This window comes from Gavia stellata, chromosome 8, assembly GCF_030936135.1.
Source record: "Gavia stellata isolate bGavSte3 chromosome 8, bGavSte3.hap2, whole genome shotgun sequence".
In the NCBI taxonomy this organism is placed as follows: Eukaryota; Metazoa; Chordata; class Aves; order Gaviiformes; family Gaviidae; genus Gavia; species Gavia stellata.
In genome coordinates this window covers 12,498,325-12,515,444 of record NC_082601.1, presented here as the reverse complement: position 1 = coordinate 12,515,444, position 17,120 = coordinate 12,498,325, and the positions used below count along the sequence as shown (strand labels likewise).

General features: G+C 39.5%; 1 protein-coding gene across 1 annotated transcript; it reads right to left on the bottom strand.

Annotated features, from left to right (window-relative positions):
* Positions 1–3,997: 3,997 nt before the first annotated feature.
* CCDC14 (coiled-coil domain containing 14) lies at positions 3,998–14,224 on the bottom strand. Its single transcript, XM_059820445.1, has 13 exons — positions 14,192–14,224; positions 13,447–13,502; positions 12,893–12,968; positions 12,130–12,202; positions 11,895–12,035; positions 10,570–10,809; positions 10,387–10,481; positions 8,793–9,369; positions 8,111–8,252; positions 7,405–7,484; positions 6,804–7,022; positions 6,586–6,718; positions 3,998–5,191 (listed from the first exon to the last, which is right to left on the bottom strand). The coding sequence occupies exons 1-13, from the start codon at positions 14,222–14,224 to the stop codon at positions 4,207–4,209; spliced, it is 2,850 nt and encodes a 949-aa protein (XP_059676428.1). The 3' UTR covers positions 3,998–4,206.
* Between the last annotated feature and the right edge of the window lie 2,896 nt (positions 14,225–17,120).

The following is a 17,120-nucleotide window of genomic DNA, read 5'->3' as shown; positions in this document are numbered from 1 at the left end:
TTCATGTTGAATATACAAATTTCATATATGCCATATATTTGGAGGCTGATACAGTGATGGACAGAACCTGAAACCAGCTTTACTGGCCAAGCTGGGAAGTTCTGCTGAATACTTGTTTGGCTGTATTATCAGCTAGCTACGTGTGATAAAAACTCTTCAGCCCAGCTAGTTGTGCTTTTCTCAACTTGGCATCATAAGGTTCAATTGTAAATCTTTGTAAATACTGAAAATATACTATAAAATAACTTATTTTATAATTACTTACAATACAGTGGAAGAAAATATTAAGCTGGTTTTTCCATGACCACAGTAAAACAGCAGGTGTGGAAGAACAGGCCTTCAGACATGGAGATGGTTCCTTTTTCAACTGTCTTTGATATCTCATGGCTGTTAATGCTCATTCAAACATCACCTCCTGGCTACAGAAACTGAGGCACCACAGCTGGTTGCCCTTTGTCTGATCCTTCAGCTCCGAGTGAGGTCCATGCTCTTCTAAGACACTTCACCTACCTGAATTTAAATACTACCTTTTTTTTCTCCTTAGAAACAACAGCAAAATTCCATGTTCAACAAACACAAAAATTACTTGCATAATTGACACTGTGGCCCAATTCATTACTGTATTCTCTTGCCTCTTCCAAGCTATCCTAAAGTATCCTTAACAAACCTGGAACAGAAGCGGCGCTTGAATTCTGTCGCAAATACACTTTGACTCCTCCACCTATCATGACTGTCCCTCGTTGTACAGATGTGTCCAAAACCAGAAGTCAAATGAAGATTGTATTGCTCTTATTGGAGTGGTCGGTGTGAGTGTTGGATTTACACAGGTAAAAATTCTGTCCTGCTTCCAGATAGAAAGTTACAGTTTTTATCAAGTGTAACTGGGGCTGGTGGGGCTAGGTAGTTCAATCAGTTGGATCAGACTGAAAAGTTCTTAAAGTAGTGTGAAGAGAGGAATGTGTCTCAGTCCATGAAAAACACAGGCCTGATGTCTACTTGCCTGCAGTAAGGATGAATCCTAGTAACTCCCAAGTTATGCAATGACAGTCACTTGTCATATCCTGACTGGTGAAGAGCAGCAATGTATGCTGCAGTATGAGTTACTCCAATTCCAAGCGTTGGTGTTGACAAAGGTGATGCCTTTGGTTCATAGCGATTTCTACCTTTTTACTACAGGAATGAGAAGAAATAACTTTTAAGCTGCTTTACTCACCAAAAAAAAATATTTCTTTCCACTCAGTCACTTGGGATCTTATTTACTATGTACTTCCAAGACTATGCAAATTTGAGTGGTCAAAATATGTGTGTGACAAAATGTGCAAGTTCTAGGATTTCCTTTACTTTCTGTAGGTATTATTTACGACGTACAACACATTAAAAGAATGAGTTTGTAAGAAATGTCATCATTATTTGTCTTCTATTGAACCTATCTGAATACTAGAGTTATGCTGACTTCCATGGTTTCAATGCCCTTGTCTTGAGTTGAATCCTGGAAGCCTTTCCCAGCTTTTAAACACTTACATACTTGATCTTGCTGGCTTTTGCTTCCACAACAGTGCACATTTATAATGCCCATATATGGGAAATTTTATATGTCATTTAAAGTTGCTATAGCTCTGATTGACATGTCTGAGTACAAAACAAAGAACTATATTAAAGATGACTCCTTCTCCCTGTTTCTTCTTAGCCTCTCCTTCTTCTAAGAGAACGGTGCACATTACAAACCTGCTCATACCTCATTAACCCCAAAAAAGTTTTCCCGTAGTCATCTCATGCTTTGATAGAACTAACTGTGTATCGATGAATAGTACACAAGATGGTGTAACATCTTCCCCCGTTGAGATAAAAGTGAATGTAAATGCTCTCAATGTGAGAAAACGTGCTTGGGCATCTTGACACCACAGCTGCTTTATGCAGATTGCAACTAGCTTTGGCCAGGACAAATACCCTTCTTCAAATGGAGTAACAGTTCTACCTGCAAGAAAAAAACTGAATTAGTTTGTCTACTAATGAATATTCTTCCAACCTTCGCTCAGCCTTCTTGTGAGTTTTAAAGACTAGAATTTATGGTAGCTTGTCTTTAATACATGCCATAATCATCGTTTAAATCTTGCTTTGCTTCTACACTGAAGCTGCTTGTAAATATTTAATTAAATACCATCAACCTTATTTTGAATCTGAGCATGAATAGTGTGGAGAGTAGTAAGAAATCCAGGCCAAGTCTTAAAAGCATTCTAAATCACTGAAGTCACTATTTAGTCTAACTTTCCTTTTTTGAAGCAGGAGTGCCAGTTGGCATCTTCTGTAGTATGTGTTGTCTTCATACCTTTTTATTACTCAGTTACTAGTAACTAAAATAATCACAGAACTGCTCCACAGCACAATGTATGGATAGTGCCCGAACTTTAAAACCTGCTCATTCAAGCAGCTAACCATGGAAAAAAAAAAGAATTCTTCAAAGTGGTAAAACCTGAGACTTTTGTCCTACATGGAAACATAAAAGAAAAGGCCAGCACCAGGTCCTTACACTGCTGTTCCCTTTTCAAAGATACTTTCCCTGAAAAAACATGAGTCATGAAAAACAGCAATGAAGCACTGCTAAGGGTGCAAGAGGAACAGAATGGTAGCAATAACACCACCTTCCTGTACCTGTAACAAAAACTTGCATGATGCATATTCTTGACATTGAGATCTGGAAAGCCCTGTCAAGGAGCACAACGGACTGGAATCATCCCCCACTCTGCGCCAATTCCTGTGAGAGCCAGCTTGGGTGACTTGGTCCAGACTCTGTATTTATGCCCAATAGATGTTTGACACCTCAACAACTGTGGAATTTCCATGACTTCCTCACACTGCCTGTTTTAGTGCTTTGCTAAACTGTACTGGTTTGCCAGTTTCCACTAATGCCTAATTTGTCTCCTTTGTGTCAGCTGAAGCCTGTTATTGCTTCTGTTTCTCAGCATGGGACTGTTCTCTGTTCATCTACTGGTACTATAGTCTCTTTTACTTTAGATAAAATCAAGCATCTGTAAAAACTATGATCTAAAACAGATTTGTAGAAGATAACAGAACTTTGATGGTTCTTTTCTTGCCCTCATCTGGACTCTCCACCTAATCAACTTCCTTCTTCAAGTACAATGCTTAAAACTGAAAATTGACTTTTACCAGTGATGAGTGAAAAAGGATTACTTCATGTATTTTATAGGATCTACCATATGCTGCAAATCCCATATGATGCCTGCATTTTTTTTTTTTTTGAACAGCATGATACTTACTCATCAATTGTAACTCTCAACGTTCCTGCAGAGCTGCTCTATAGCTAGCTCTTTCCTGGCCTCTACCTATGGAACCTCTTGCCCATGTGTGGTACCTCGCAGTTGTTCTTCGGGGAAGAAAAAAAAAGAGTAAACAAGGAAGTTTAATTTAGCCTTCGCCACCAAAGTTTCTCTTTAAAAAATAACACAAAAACAACTTGAAGAGACCTACCTAGTCAAGGCAGAACACTTTTTATGTTCAAGGCAGCTCCACTTTCACCAGTTAAATTTCCACTTCTTGATTAAACCCAGTTTGGATTAAGAAGCAATGCAGCTGAGTAGGAAGTTCTGTTCACCTGTTTCTTTGATGTTGACACTATTGTTTGCACACCTTCATGGTGAACCAGAACAAGGAGCTAGTTTCTTGAAACACATGGTCATAACCAAGGAAAATAACTACGCATCCAATTTTATAATAGTCAAATTATGATGAAATAAAAGTTTCTCTTTATCACATCTGTAACTGACTTCAAATGCATTCTCTCAATGCTGTTCTTACTACTTTGAAAAAGCACGCAGGAAAAGCATGCAAGCGTACTTCATCATTTAATAGAAAAACTGTATTGCCAAGAGCACACCGGTTTCTTAAACAGTTATCAAGTGCTGTTCTAAGAATTAATTTTGCGATTAAATAGTAATAATTCATATTCAATAATACAAAAACAAGTCATAATTTTAAAAAAAGGCATTTATAGCAGTTATTTCAAGTTGTACACATCAAGGGAAGCAGCACCATAGCTTAACGAGGAATGAATCCCACCCATAATTTAAACAGCTAGGAACAAGTCATTTCATAACAAAAAATACAAATATTCCTATCAGTACCATATTAATATATTTCAGAAAAACCTAAATAATCCAAACAAGTGCACCCCATTTTGTTTCCTCATACTCATTGCTTCATAATGCTATTTTGCAGAGTTCTTTGTAACCTAGCTATGTTGGCATCCAAGGCTGCTAAGCTGTTCTTAAAGTCCTCTTCATCTCGAGAAGTAAATGTTGAGAAAGAGGATGCACTCCACACAGACCTCCCAGATATATCATCAAATGAAATGGAACTAAAATCAGCTATTTCACCTCCTTTTTTCTGAGAAATCTCTTTCGGAAATAGCATTGGTACGGCAAGGTGTGTACTAGGCTGAGGTTGGTCTGCTTTATCTGTGAAGTCTTTTGCAGATGCACTTGGAGTGCCTTTTGGCCTCATTTGGACTTTGTCTCCTTCTGGCTTCACTTTATCCCCTGTAACTTCAAGCATGTTTTCCATACTCTTTTTCACACCGTACCCAGCACTTATTTTATCCAGAATAGCTGGATCCTTTGATATCTCACATCCATTCTGCTGCACAGAGTTTGAGAGCTCACAGTGGTAGTCCAACATCTTACAAGCCCCTCTACTTTGGGGTAGCACACCAGTTCTTTCAGAGACTGACTGCTGTTTTTTCGAGGCACTGCTAGTCAATGGAATATAAACAGTCTCATCCAACTTGTTTTGGTCATCTAGTAAAGTCCCAGAATCACTAACTGTTTCTGCATCTTGCTTCAGTGACGTTAGTAGCATTCTAGGAGCTGATATTCCCTCTTCTGAAAATGTACTGTTTATTTTACTTCCTTCAGCAGCAAACTTTTCATAGGCTAGATTTTGCATTTCTAATTTTCCACTTTTATTCGAGAACTGAAGTTCTGTATCTGTCAAAATATGATCCATTTCTAATTTTTTAAGGTAAGTCATTACTGAAGTACTCCCAGGAAACAGATCAGGTTGCATCTGCTTTTCATGGTGTTCCAAAAGAGACTTTGAGAGACCTTTTTCAGGTTTGGGTCTAACATTGTCTACTGTGAGGTCAGACAGAAGCTTGGCCATACTGCCCTGCAAGGTTCTGTTAAGGTAAGATCAATTAATCAGATTTAAAAATAATCACTAAAAAAATAGTTTAAAACTTTTATATAACACCAAAACATTAGATTTATCAGACTGCAGCAAAGTTACAATTCCCTTTCTACATGTTGTCATAAAATGTACTATCAATGTGAACCAATTCCAAGTTTCTTGAATTTCTTTCTTCAGCTCAGCTGAATATGCCTATGAAGTAACTAAAATAGCATAACCCAATGAAGTTCAAGATTATTCCTGATTTACCTGCTTTGAGTGCTACAAAATGAAATAAATTGATGTCACAAAACTGTTACAAAGCATATAGAAACAGTTATCAAAATCAGTGAGAAATTTTTTCTGAATTATTCTTCTCATTACATCTAAATAAAAAAATATAATAAAAGAAATAATTCTTCTCATCTTCTGCTTTGTACATCAAAATAAATGAATGCTTAAATGCTTACATATATAGCATATACATATACACATGTAATAAGACATCATTATACTACCATCTGGTGGCCAGTATAGTAGTCATAAAGTGTGTAATGTGTCTAAACTTCTACTAAAGAATCTGAAGTGTTGATTAAAATATTCTGCCATTCCAATCAGTATCAACTATAAACAAGACACACAACAGTTTAAATTCTGTGCACATCAGGTCCAAACAAATTTTATGTACATACCACTTTGCATGTGCAAAAAGCTATTTATGTCTCCCAGCCTGCCACTACATTCATCACAAAAGACCATGATGAAATAAATTCACAGTAATAGTTCTAAAAAATTTTGAGTAACAACACCTTCATTCAGTGATCCAAGAACTCCCACCTTTAATCCACAATTAATCCATAATTAATATCCGGGCATAATCTACTTCAAATGTGCCTACAATTAAAGAAAGGACTGCTCATTCCCCTCAGGAAGAGCTTGCTGTGGGTCCTGAACACAGATCTTTCTGCAAGTTCTTCTCAAAAACAGATCAACTTCTGAACCATTGTAAAGAAAGAAAGAAAAACAAACCAAAAAAATCCCTCCTTAACTCAGGTTAAGAGTTAGTTTCCAAATTCTACAGCTTCAAGGGAAATAACAGTAGGTTTTCAGGTCCATGCACTTCCCATGGAGCTCCTTATTGGCAGATCTGCTATTAAGAGTTAAAACTTTGCACACGTTATGGCAGATAGCATTTTACTTTACAACAGAACTTAAGTCATGGAGCATGACAACTCTATTTTAACAAAATTATAGCACCATTGTAGCAAAAGAAACTACAAAGAGAAGTTTTACTCTATATGACCTCCTACCACCAAGATACAAAGATTACAATAATCCAAAGTATGAAGATTAAAAAAAAAAAGCGATGTCAAGACGCAAAAAAAATAGCTTAGCCAATAGTACCTGGTTAATTCACGCAGTCTGTTAACTTCTGCATCACGCTGACGTAACGTTATGCCCAAAATCTTATTTTCTTTCTCTGAAGCTTCCAGTTTAAACTGAAGGCTCTTCACGTTTGCTAATGCCTCTTCCACTTCTAAAATGCCAAGAAGAATTTACCTAAGTATTTCTTTTAAGTTTAAAAACACTAAGTGAAGAATAAACAAATTCAAAATACCTACCTATCTTGAGCTTGGTGGAATGAATGTCATAATGCTGTTTGTTTTCAAGCAATTCTTCTTCTTTATCTTGAATATCTTTTGCAAGATGTTTATTTTCTTCTTTCTGACTTTCTATTATTTTAAGTAGTTCTTCATTTTTAGCCTGCAGTGACTCAAGGCCTTTCAGTGATTCTTTCAATTGACTCTGGAGCATCATATTCAAGGACTGCAAAGAAACTACTACCAAAAGTAAAACATAAGAAGTTTAATGTTTTGTGTGGTACAGTTTGAATTTCTAAATCTAACTTAAGGTTTTAAATAATCTTGGTAATATGAATTTTGCTTACAAATTGAAGGGTTTTTTGAGGCAGCAAATAAAACTCAAGGTTTCTTGAGTTGTGAGTGAGCTGCGTCTCACTATGGAGTCTAAACAGGCGCAACAATCCATGCAAATGCAGTTGCATTATTAGACCCACAACACTTTGTTCAGTTGCCACTAAAGGCCACAACACAAACTGTTATTTTTTATTTATGTATCTATATCTTTGTATGTCTGTATCTACTTAAATAAAGCTTTAACACAAACACCCCTAACAAGCATCATTCTCTATTAGTACTTTACATTCATAGTTGCAGCTCTGTCCAGATGTCTTCTCACTTCTTTCATGTTCCCTGAGTTGCTGGTTTATTATTCTTAGTCTCCTAAATGTGAATTGTGAAAAAGCACAAATTCAGGAAGTTCAGAGTAAGTTCAAAACCACTACATTTTAAATTAGTTTGGTAAGAAGTTGCTACTGAGAATTAAACGTAACAGAATGTTTCAGAAATACAACAAGTTTTAATAATGCATTTTTATTACATTCCTATACTTCTTCAACACAAAAGACCCTTTGCAAGTTCTGTTAAATATCTTTCCCTCTGTTCTGAGGTAAAGTGCTACCCAGTTATGTATTCGAGAGCTCTGCTGAAATAAGAGACATTTTTGCATTTGAGAATACACTACAAAAAGAATGTAAGCAGGCTAACTATGTTGATACTGCAGTTTTCAGAGAGAATGATGCATTGATCCCACCTAGACAAAGGCCCAATCATGATGTAACTGATGCTACTAAAACATCAGTATCACCTGAAGTCTTGCTATTTGTTAATTATTTGAAGTATATAACCTTACCAACACACTTACTAGTATATAAATACTGCACAGACAAGAATGAAAGGGCAATAACACTTACACCATAACGATAAAATACGCCATTTAGAACAGAGACCAGTTAAAGATGCTTTAGGCACATTTGCAGTAAATACAGAATCACCGATCAGTTACTAACCTACGCAGCTGGGCATTTTCACTTCTGAGAGGCTGTAAAGCTAGTGCTATTTCAGCTTGTATATTCGTACTTCCCACTACAGCTGGGAGCAATGATATGCAGTCTTCTATTTCACTCATCAACCTTAACATTTCTGAATCATCTGCAAAAGGCAAGGGAAAAAAAGACAGCATGAACACATAAACCTGTAATATGACAGTAGTATTTTATATGTGATTAAGCAGTCTACAAAGTGATATAATAGTATCTACTTTTTTTTTTCCTCGAGAAAAATAAATAAATATAGTTACAATAAAAATTAGGTTAAAATTTTTAACCTTGACGATGAAAATTATGCTTTAGGTTCTTGATAAAACACAACCCACTATTTCTCCAACCAACCTTGGTGGGATTGCTGTTGCAAACTCTCTACACTGCTCCCTTTCTCAGGTGAAAACACTGTATAAGAAATGAGAACAATCTTTATCCTAGCTGTTATGATAATGTTAAAATACTCCAAAAAATAATTTAATACTTATCCAGAGTGAAACATGAAGCTATTAAAGTTTTGGAAAAATCACTCTAAGATGTCACATATCATCTGACACATACAACTTCCAGAAACTGAAGTGCTCACTCATTTAACGCAGCTCTTGTATTATTTGTACGTAATTACTCGACTGCACAATGAAAATGTCCTCACCTTGATCTGTTATCAGTGCTCTGAGCTCTCCCAGAAGATATTTTACAGTCTTAACTTTATGGGCCGTTTCTTCTGGACTTTCTTTTCTAGATTTTAGAACTTTCTTCCCCGAACTTGTCTTGCAGCTTGTATCTCTCACTGGGGCTATGTCAAGTACATTCAATCCATCTTCTTCGCTGACTGTGTCCTCACTGTGTTCTTCAGAAGCATCCTCCTCTTTGTTACCTGAAGCATTATGTTTTGCTGGACAATGATGATGGTGCTTCTCTTCAGTCCTGCTGTTCACCATTTCATGTGATTGTAGCAGGGCCAGGTGAGCTTGTATGCATCTTATCAAATCTGCTTCTTTTATCTGTTGCTCATGGTTTGGGGTCATCTCTCTGCCAGAAGATGATGGGATGAATGTAGGCACTGTAGAGTTACTTGGTGCACCTGACGCTATACCAGGGATCACACTAGGAAGACCAGTGGCAGACTGTATGTGCGCAGCAGCAGTAGGAGCAGCAGAAACTACCGGGCAAACCACAGGTCCTCCCATCTCTGGCACACATTCATTGCCACCGTCTACAGGGACATTCTGCATCAAAAATATTCATATTAAACAAAAAATTAACATGGATTTTTTTTTTTAAATCTTAAACAAACTAAAAATCCCTTGTCTGACTCAACGTAGTCTTGATCATTCTTCCCAAATTATAAAAGCAACTACAACTTAGTAATTGTATAATTTTCCAATATATTAAGGAGTAATTAAAATGTAAGTCTGGTTTAGATTACCTTTATCTTAAAGGTTACTGGCAACATTAAAGCACAGTTCTTTTTCAGCTGTTCTGTAAAGGAAAAACCTCAGCAGTGTTTTGGTTTTTGCTTTATGAACACTCACTCCTTGAATCAAACCAGAACAGGGAAGAAAAAAAAAAAGAAGAAAGAGACAACACTATTACCTTCCAGTATTTTAAGTAGATGAATTTCTTAAAAGTCAAGGACAGCACTAACTATACATGGACTGCCTGCAGATGGAAGGTAAGTCTACAGTCTTACAGTTTCAAGGTGCAAGCCCTTTACCACATTTCCCAAGGTGGAAGTTGGTATGCTCCATTAGTTCTATTTTATACCCTGAAATACACAAATATTTTAAAATGTGGCTCTAAGATAATACACAGTGTCTGAAGAAATAATCAACTTGATCGTAGGCAGAGAAAAGCTACATATGAGATATGACTTCTTTCATCAGGAGTTGGTTAATGATCCTAATGTGCATTACTAAGAATGTAATTATTAACAGAAATTAATTATTTCTTACACTTTCCATGTTTGCTGTCTGTTACAGAATTCACCATGCACAAACAAGCAGCCAGTTGAAATGCCTCTAATTTAATTTTTTGGTGTCCATACAAAATGTATTTTAAATAGCAGTATTTTCTCTTATTATTTATTCTGTTCATCACTACAGATTGACATATACAACTTTTTTTCTTTAAGGAAAATTATTGCATAAGACCAAGAAAATCCCCACACTTAAATACATGTATAAATATATAGGCAGTGCTAATTTAAAATGTTTATTGATAGTCAGAATCAAACTTTTACTTACTGACTGAGTAGATAAGGGATTAGCTGAATGCTGCAGGGACAGAGCTGGTGTGGAGGTAGGTAATCGATAATTACAAGCTGTAACATTTTGACACCCTAAAAGAAAACAACACTTGGATCAGGGTGATTTTGGGCAAAACTCATACAGTAACATAGCAGGCTCCACATTAATAATTCTACTAACCGTCATTTGAGGTAGGAAAAGGAGTTACAGTAGGAATTTTGTGACTGTTCTGTGGTGGTTGGCCAGTTATCCGAGACATCTGAGTTTGCACGTGCTCGCACAGTTTCTGATGCATCACAGGAGAGTGTTGACTGCAAGGCACATGAATTGGTTGAACCATCTGATTCTGTGCTGCACTGGAAAGTTCTTTCTCAGTAGAAGGTGTGGTGGATGAGGCAAGTTTTCTATTTGAGATGGGCACTATAGAGAAAGAAAGAACAAAAAACCCAGCTGAAGTTGTCTGTCTTCTCAATCTACACAAACTCATTGTGTCATCAGGCAGACTCTGGCAGGTTCCTTTGAAAAAGAAAACCGAAAGACCCTACAGCCTAAGATTCCAGTCAGATTTTTACTCACCAGCAAATCAATCCGTCATTTTTTTCTTCCAGACAGAGCAACCTAACCCAGTTGGACAGACTGCTGTCCTTGAAGGAAGCACAGAGATTTAATCCTCAGAAGGCCAGTTCAAAAATACAATTCTTAAAATCTCTGCCTAGCCACTTCCTAAGCTTTTACACCATTCGGAATAACTCATACCAAAGCACTCTCCAAACCTAATTTTCTTATGTTGGGTATAATTAAAACTCCATACATTTACAGTGCTGGAAAGATATCAGCTATGTGCTCACCTTCTACGATCCACAAAACAGGCATTCTGCTACGTACCTGGTCTACAGGCCCCACCTGTCTACTGGATTAGAAATCACACAAAAGAAACCGGGTGGAGAGAGGGAGAAACACTAATAAAAAGTGAAATATTTCAACTGAGAGCAACTCAGCCTAAAGCACTCCATCTACCTTTCCATTCAAGTGCTCTGGCCACTAAACCATTTGAGTTATTACTTATTGAAACATTTTCCTGTTTCCAGAAACTGATCTTTGAGAAAAGCCTGGCTGAACACCTAACTCCACGACAGTTTATAGCTGCGTATCCCAAACAGAGACCAAGCACTGCAATGCTTCACTGTCCAAGAGAAATGAGGCATGGGTATTATCATTCCCCTCCACACTTCCCATCAGCTAAACTTGATGACATTGGTATTTGTAAATGCACTCAACTTTCTTCCTTGTACACAAGACTCAAACATTTGTCAGTTTTAGTAACTGTTTAGTAAACATTTAAAGTTTCTAAAAGGCAGTGAGTAATGACTACATCCTTTTGAGGATCCAGCCCTGGATCACACTATAACAACAACAATTATCTGAAGCCTTGTATCTCTTCAATAAGTTGAGGAGTCTCTCAATGTTGTTTGATAAAAAAAGCAAGCCCAAGAAAGGCCGCTTACCAATTTCTTTTCGGACGTGGGCAGGAGTAATGTTTTTTTTCAACCCTTTCTTCTTAGAAGTATTTCCTTTGGTTAGCAAAGGCTTGGAAGTAATTTTAATGGAAGTTGTTTTCCCAGGTTGTTTATGGATAGTCTCCCTTCCTAGTATTAGTTGAAACAAAAACTAGTCAACAAAACAAATCAAAACAGTCTTACAAAACCTAAAAACATAACTTAATTTTTCAATAGGTACAACCTGTAGCCTCATTTTGTAAGATATTCTTCAGTAAAGCTGCACAACGGTCAAGTCCATTATGAATAGTATCAACCTGCATAAAGAATACTGCAGTCAGAAAAGGAGGATCGCTGTTTTCTTTTGGTAAACCAAGATACTATTTTAGAGGGGAGCGTTCCTTACTCTGTCACCTGAAAAAGAACAACTGATAACCAGCAAAACCATGTAATTTTCCACGTATTACTTTGCAATTACATGAAAGCTTGCAAACACACAAATTTTGCAAAAAAACTAAATTAGGTTGTGGCACGTGTGTCCATTTGCTGGATTTTTGCATGTGTGTGGTTTTCATTCTTATTTCCATGTACAGTTAAACCATTATCTACAGCCTATTTCTATTTGGAGATCACTGACTCAGCTCCACACAGAAAACAGCGCTGCAACACTGACTCCATACAACTCACTCTTTTCGGCACAAAACCTAACAAATACGGCTATACTTCTGCCAGGGCCAGCTCTACTTCATAAACAACATAGTTACGTTTGCAAAATATATCCTGTGCCTTGATGAGATTTGTCACAGCCAAACTCACTGCACACAAAGCCAACTTGCACGTATCTGCAAGATGCAGTAGAGACACTCTTGCTAGCTTTGCAGGAGCTATTTTCAGTCCAGATGCAGTAGTATCTAAATTAACCCATTTTTCTTCTATTATTCAAGGTATTCCAATTTCTCTTCTCTTTAGATAACACAGATGACTGTATTAAAAAGTTATTTAATTACCTGATCATCAGAGTCAGTGGAATAGAGGGAGTATCCAGACTCCACATCAGAATGACATCCTTTTCTTAAGCCAAACCTGAAAAAGTCAAATTCACTGTTTATACTACCTCTTTAATATGCAGCAAAGTAAAGAAATTACTTTTATTCAATAACAGCAAACTGAAGTAAATTAATTTTAATCAAGAAACAAAGTATCTTTCTCTTTCTGAAAACTTCGCACTGCTGCAACAAACATGTTTAGCATATATTAACAGCTCATGTCAAAGGAGAATTCAGTCTTTTCTCAACAGTCTTACAGCTAGTAACTATACAAATTCAATCTTTTAGAAACAAAACATGCAGAGAGAGTCAACCCTGTATTTCTACAGGCAAAATTTCTATTCAGTTTGTGTGTGTTGATTCATGGGCTGCTTAGAACCTGGCCGTATTCCTTTCAGCTAAAAACGTTTTCTGACACATTCAAAGAATTTTTGGCTAGTTGTGAAGTATTACAAGAGACCCAAACGCTCACATGTACACTCAATCTTAGAGAGTATTCATAATTAAGGTCTTACTGTTTTCTTCCATTTGTTAATTTAGCTGCTCCTGTTAGCCTTCCAGAAGACAGTACCTGGTGATTAAAGAAATATATTTTGGTTTTCATGAAGTATTTTCACAATATAATTGAAGACTACCATTGGCCACTAATTCCAAGAACTTTTGCTGAGGCAGATCAGTTAATTTACAGCTCTCAAAACAAGGAAGGGGCCCGCCACTACCACTGGGGACTGAATCTTGTAGTTTCCATTTCACAAGACATGCCCTTGCAGCACGAAGCTTTATTAATTTCCGTGGCATTCTACAGGTATTCACTTAATGACATGGTCAAGGGCTGACATACAAACATACGTTCCGGACTGAAAACAAGCTCTCTAAATATACACCTGAACTTTGGGGATTTTAAGAATAAACTACGGTCACAGCACAAACCACAGATACACCGAGGGGGAAGAGCCCTCGAACGGAGAGCTTGCTGCGGCGCCCCTCACCGATGCGCATAAACCCGCTGAGCCCTGAGGAAGGGCTGCTGGGCTAAGCCCAGGAAAGCACAGGCCTTCAGTGCCGGAAGGCCCGGCTCCCCCTCAGGAGTCGTTACGCTGATAGCCCAGCTCCGCACTCGGCGGGAACGCCCCCCCCCACCCCGCTCCGAGCAAATCAGGGGTCTAACGAGGCACCTAAAGAGAGGGCTGAGACCCGACTGCAGACAAGGGCGGGCTCCAAACGCCCCCGCTCCCCCCGGGACCCCCGCCCCCCACGCACCTTGCAGGGCCTCGGAGCCCCCGCCCGGGCCATGGCCCCAGCCCCGGCCGACACGGGGGAAGGACCACCCGCCGTCCCGCTCTGCCCCCGCCCGTGGGGCACGCGCCCCGCGCCGACCAATCCCGAGCCCGCTTGGCTGACGGACGGGACGGCCGTTACGGGAGGGGAGGGGCGGAGCTAACGCCCCCTTGACCCTCCCCGCTCGGCGGCTCCTGGCTGCGCGCCGGCGGGAGCCGGCGCGGGAAGGGGAAGGAGGGGCGTTGCGGAGCGCGGTCGAGAATTGGCGGAGAATGGGAGCGGAGGAGCCAATCAGAGGAGAGAAGGGGAATGGGCGGGGCTAAGGCGGGCTGTGAGGCCGTCAGCGGTTGTGGCGGTTGGGGCTCTGAGGTACTGACCGTTCCCCTCAGGGCTCAGCGCTCGCCCCCCGCCCCCGCTGAGCAGCCCCGGCACCTGCCACTCCCCTTCATAAGAAAAAAATCACCTCACATAGCTGGGTCTTCCCGTCTCAGTGCTGTCCTCTCACGGCGTGCCGTCTGATGCCTTGGGAATCCTTCGGCAGCAGCAGGCTCGGTGGGGCAGGGCCTCCGTACACTCATAAAACATGGAAAAACAGGCCTTGCAGGTGGTGGCCACCCTGAAGGAAAACTAGGACATCTGCGAGGAGGCTGCTCATAAAACTACCTCACGGCCTCTGCTTGCCTGTGTAGTCCATGTCCTGCAAGTCCTCAGGGGCCCAAAAAGTAAAAGCAGGCTGGTAGTAAGTCAGAGAGACCTGTTGGTATTTTGTGTACAGGTTAAATCCATCAGTTCTTTGTTCCTGGTGCTGGCTTTCAGCTAGTGTTAAATCTTCTCTGGCAATCCCTGAAAACACCCGTGTACGTGGATCATAAAGGACAGTGCCTCAGGTTTCACACACGCGCAGAGGCATACTAGTATTCTGCATATCTTCGCTTTTATTAGCTGAATAAACAGACCTTTTGAAAACATAGCATTGAAAGCAATTACATTTACTCAGGCTGAAAATGTGGTTCTGTTAGTATGTTATTAAGAGCACTATAGCAGAAATACATATAAATACTCAATGTCTATGCACTCCCAATGTGCAAATTGTGTTGTTATCAGGTATTACTGCGTTAACATTTGCACTGAAACGATGCTGAACTTAAAGTAAAACTACATTGTGAAGATATTTATCATCTTGTCAAAAAAAACAGAAGGGTTTTCTGGCAGGAATTTGGAGACGGCTTCACTTTTTCTCTTCGAATAATTTAAAATAAGAAGATCACTATAATAGGAGAACAGCTGAAGGAAGTAATATAAACTAGAAAAATGGAAGAAGATGAGCTCAAAAAGATACGTGGCAACTACCAAACCAGTGCCAGAACCATGGGTATACTTTTTTCCTAAGGGGATTTATGGAAGTTTATGGATAAATCCTCATTGAACTGATAGATATGAGTTCAGCAATTTAAATAACTAAGGAAGAATTATCCCAAGTTGTTTAGCAACAAATGACAGATGTAAAAAAAAAAATCACCCCCCCCAACCACACTCCCATTCTTTGATTTGACATATTATTTGAAGACACATAGAAAAAGTGGTGTTCCCCAGGGCTCAGCATTGGGGCTAGTTTTGTTTAATATCTTTATCAATGATCTGGATGAGGGGATTGAGTGCACCCTCAGCAAGTTTGCGGATGACACTGAGTTGAGTGGGAGTGTTGATCTGCTCGAGGGTAGGAAGGCTCTGCAGTGGGATCTGGACAGGCTGGATGGATGGGCTGAGGCCAATTGTATGAGGTTTAATAAGGCCAAGTGCCGAGTCCTGCACTTTTGTCACAACAACCCCATGCAACGCTACAGGACTGGGGACGAGTGGCTGGAAAGCTGCCCTGCAGAAAAGGACCTGGGGGTGCTGGTTGACAGCCGGCTGAATATGAGCCAGCAGTGTGCCCAGGTGGCCAAGAAGGCCAACGGCATCCTGGCTTGTATCAGAAACAGTGTGGCCAGCAGGAGTAGGGAGGGGATCGTGCCTCTGTACTTGGCGCTGGTGAGGCCGCACCTCGAATTCTGTGTTCAGTTTTGGGCCCCTCACTACAAGAAGGACATTGAGGTGCTGGAGCGTGTCCAGAGAAGGGCGACGAAGCTGGTGAGGGGTCTGGAACACAAGTCTGATGAGGAGCGTCTGAGGGAACTGGGGTTGTTCAGTCTGGAGAAGAGGAGGCTGAGGGGAGACCTTATCGCTCTCTACCACTACCTGAAAGGAGGTTGTAGAGAGGTGGGTGTTGGTCTCTTCTCCCAAGTGACAAGAGATAGGACAAGAGGAAATGGCCACAGGTTGCGCCGGGGGAGGTTTAGGCTGGATATTAGGAAAAATTTCTTGACTGAAAGGGTTGTCAGACATTGGAACAGGCTGCCCAGGGAGGTGGTTGAGTCAGCATCCCTGGAAATATTTAAAAGACACGTGGATGAGGCGCTGAGGAACATGGTTTAGTGGTCGACTTAGCACAGTTAGGTTTCCGGTTGGACTTGATGATCTTAAAGGTCTTTTCCAACCTAAATGGTTCTATGGTTCTATGATTCTATGATTCATTTTTTCATCAAAATTAATACAGAAGGCTATCAAGTTCCATTCTTGTCAACTGAACCATTTTGAAGTGATGGATGAAATAGCATGGTTGTCTTATAAATAATTTTTAAAAATGCAAGTGTAAAGATGAAAAAATTGCATAAAGAATAAAAATTCTCATGAAGTCACAGACCTCCGAGTGGTCAGTCTTTAAAGAAAAGTACAACCTGTCATGAGGCTTGTGATAAAACTACAAGAGTTAGCAGCAATGTATTCTGAGCATAGAGTTAACTATGATAAGAGGTTTTTTTTCTGATTGACATTGGCTTTCTACATTGAAACAGTTTGGGAAATCACTGAG

Bases quoted from the DNA above. Each gene is read 5' to 3' on its own strand.
- CCDC14 (XM_059820445.1), bottom strand. From the start codon at position 14,224: ATGGCCCGGGCGGGGGCTCCGAGGCCCTGCAAG. The intron at 10,482-10,569 runs GTTAGTAGAATT...GTTTTCTTTTAG, and splicing joins TTTTCCTACCTCAAATGACG to GGTGTCAAAATGTTACAGCT. The intron at 7,485-8,110 runs GTTAGTAACTGA...ATTCACATTTAG, and splicing joins GAAAATGCCCAGCTGCGTAG to GAGACTAAGAATAATAAACC.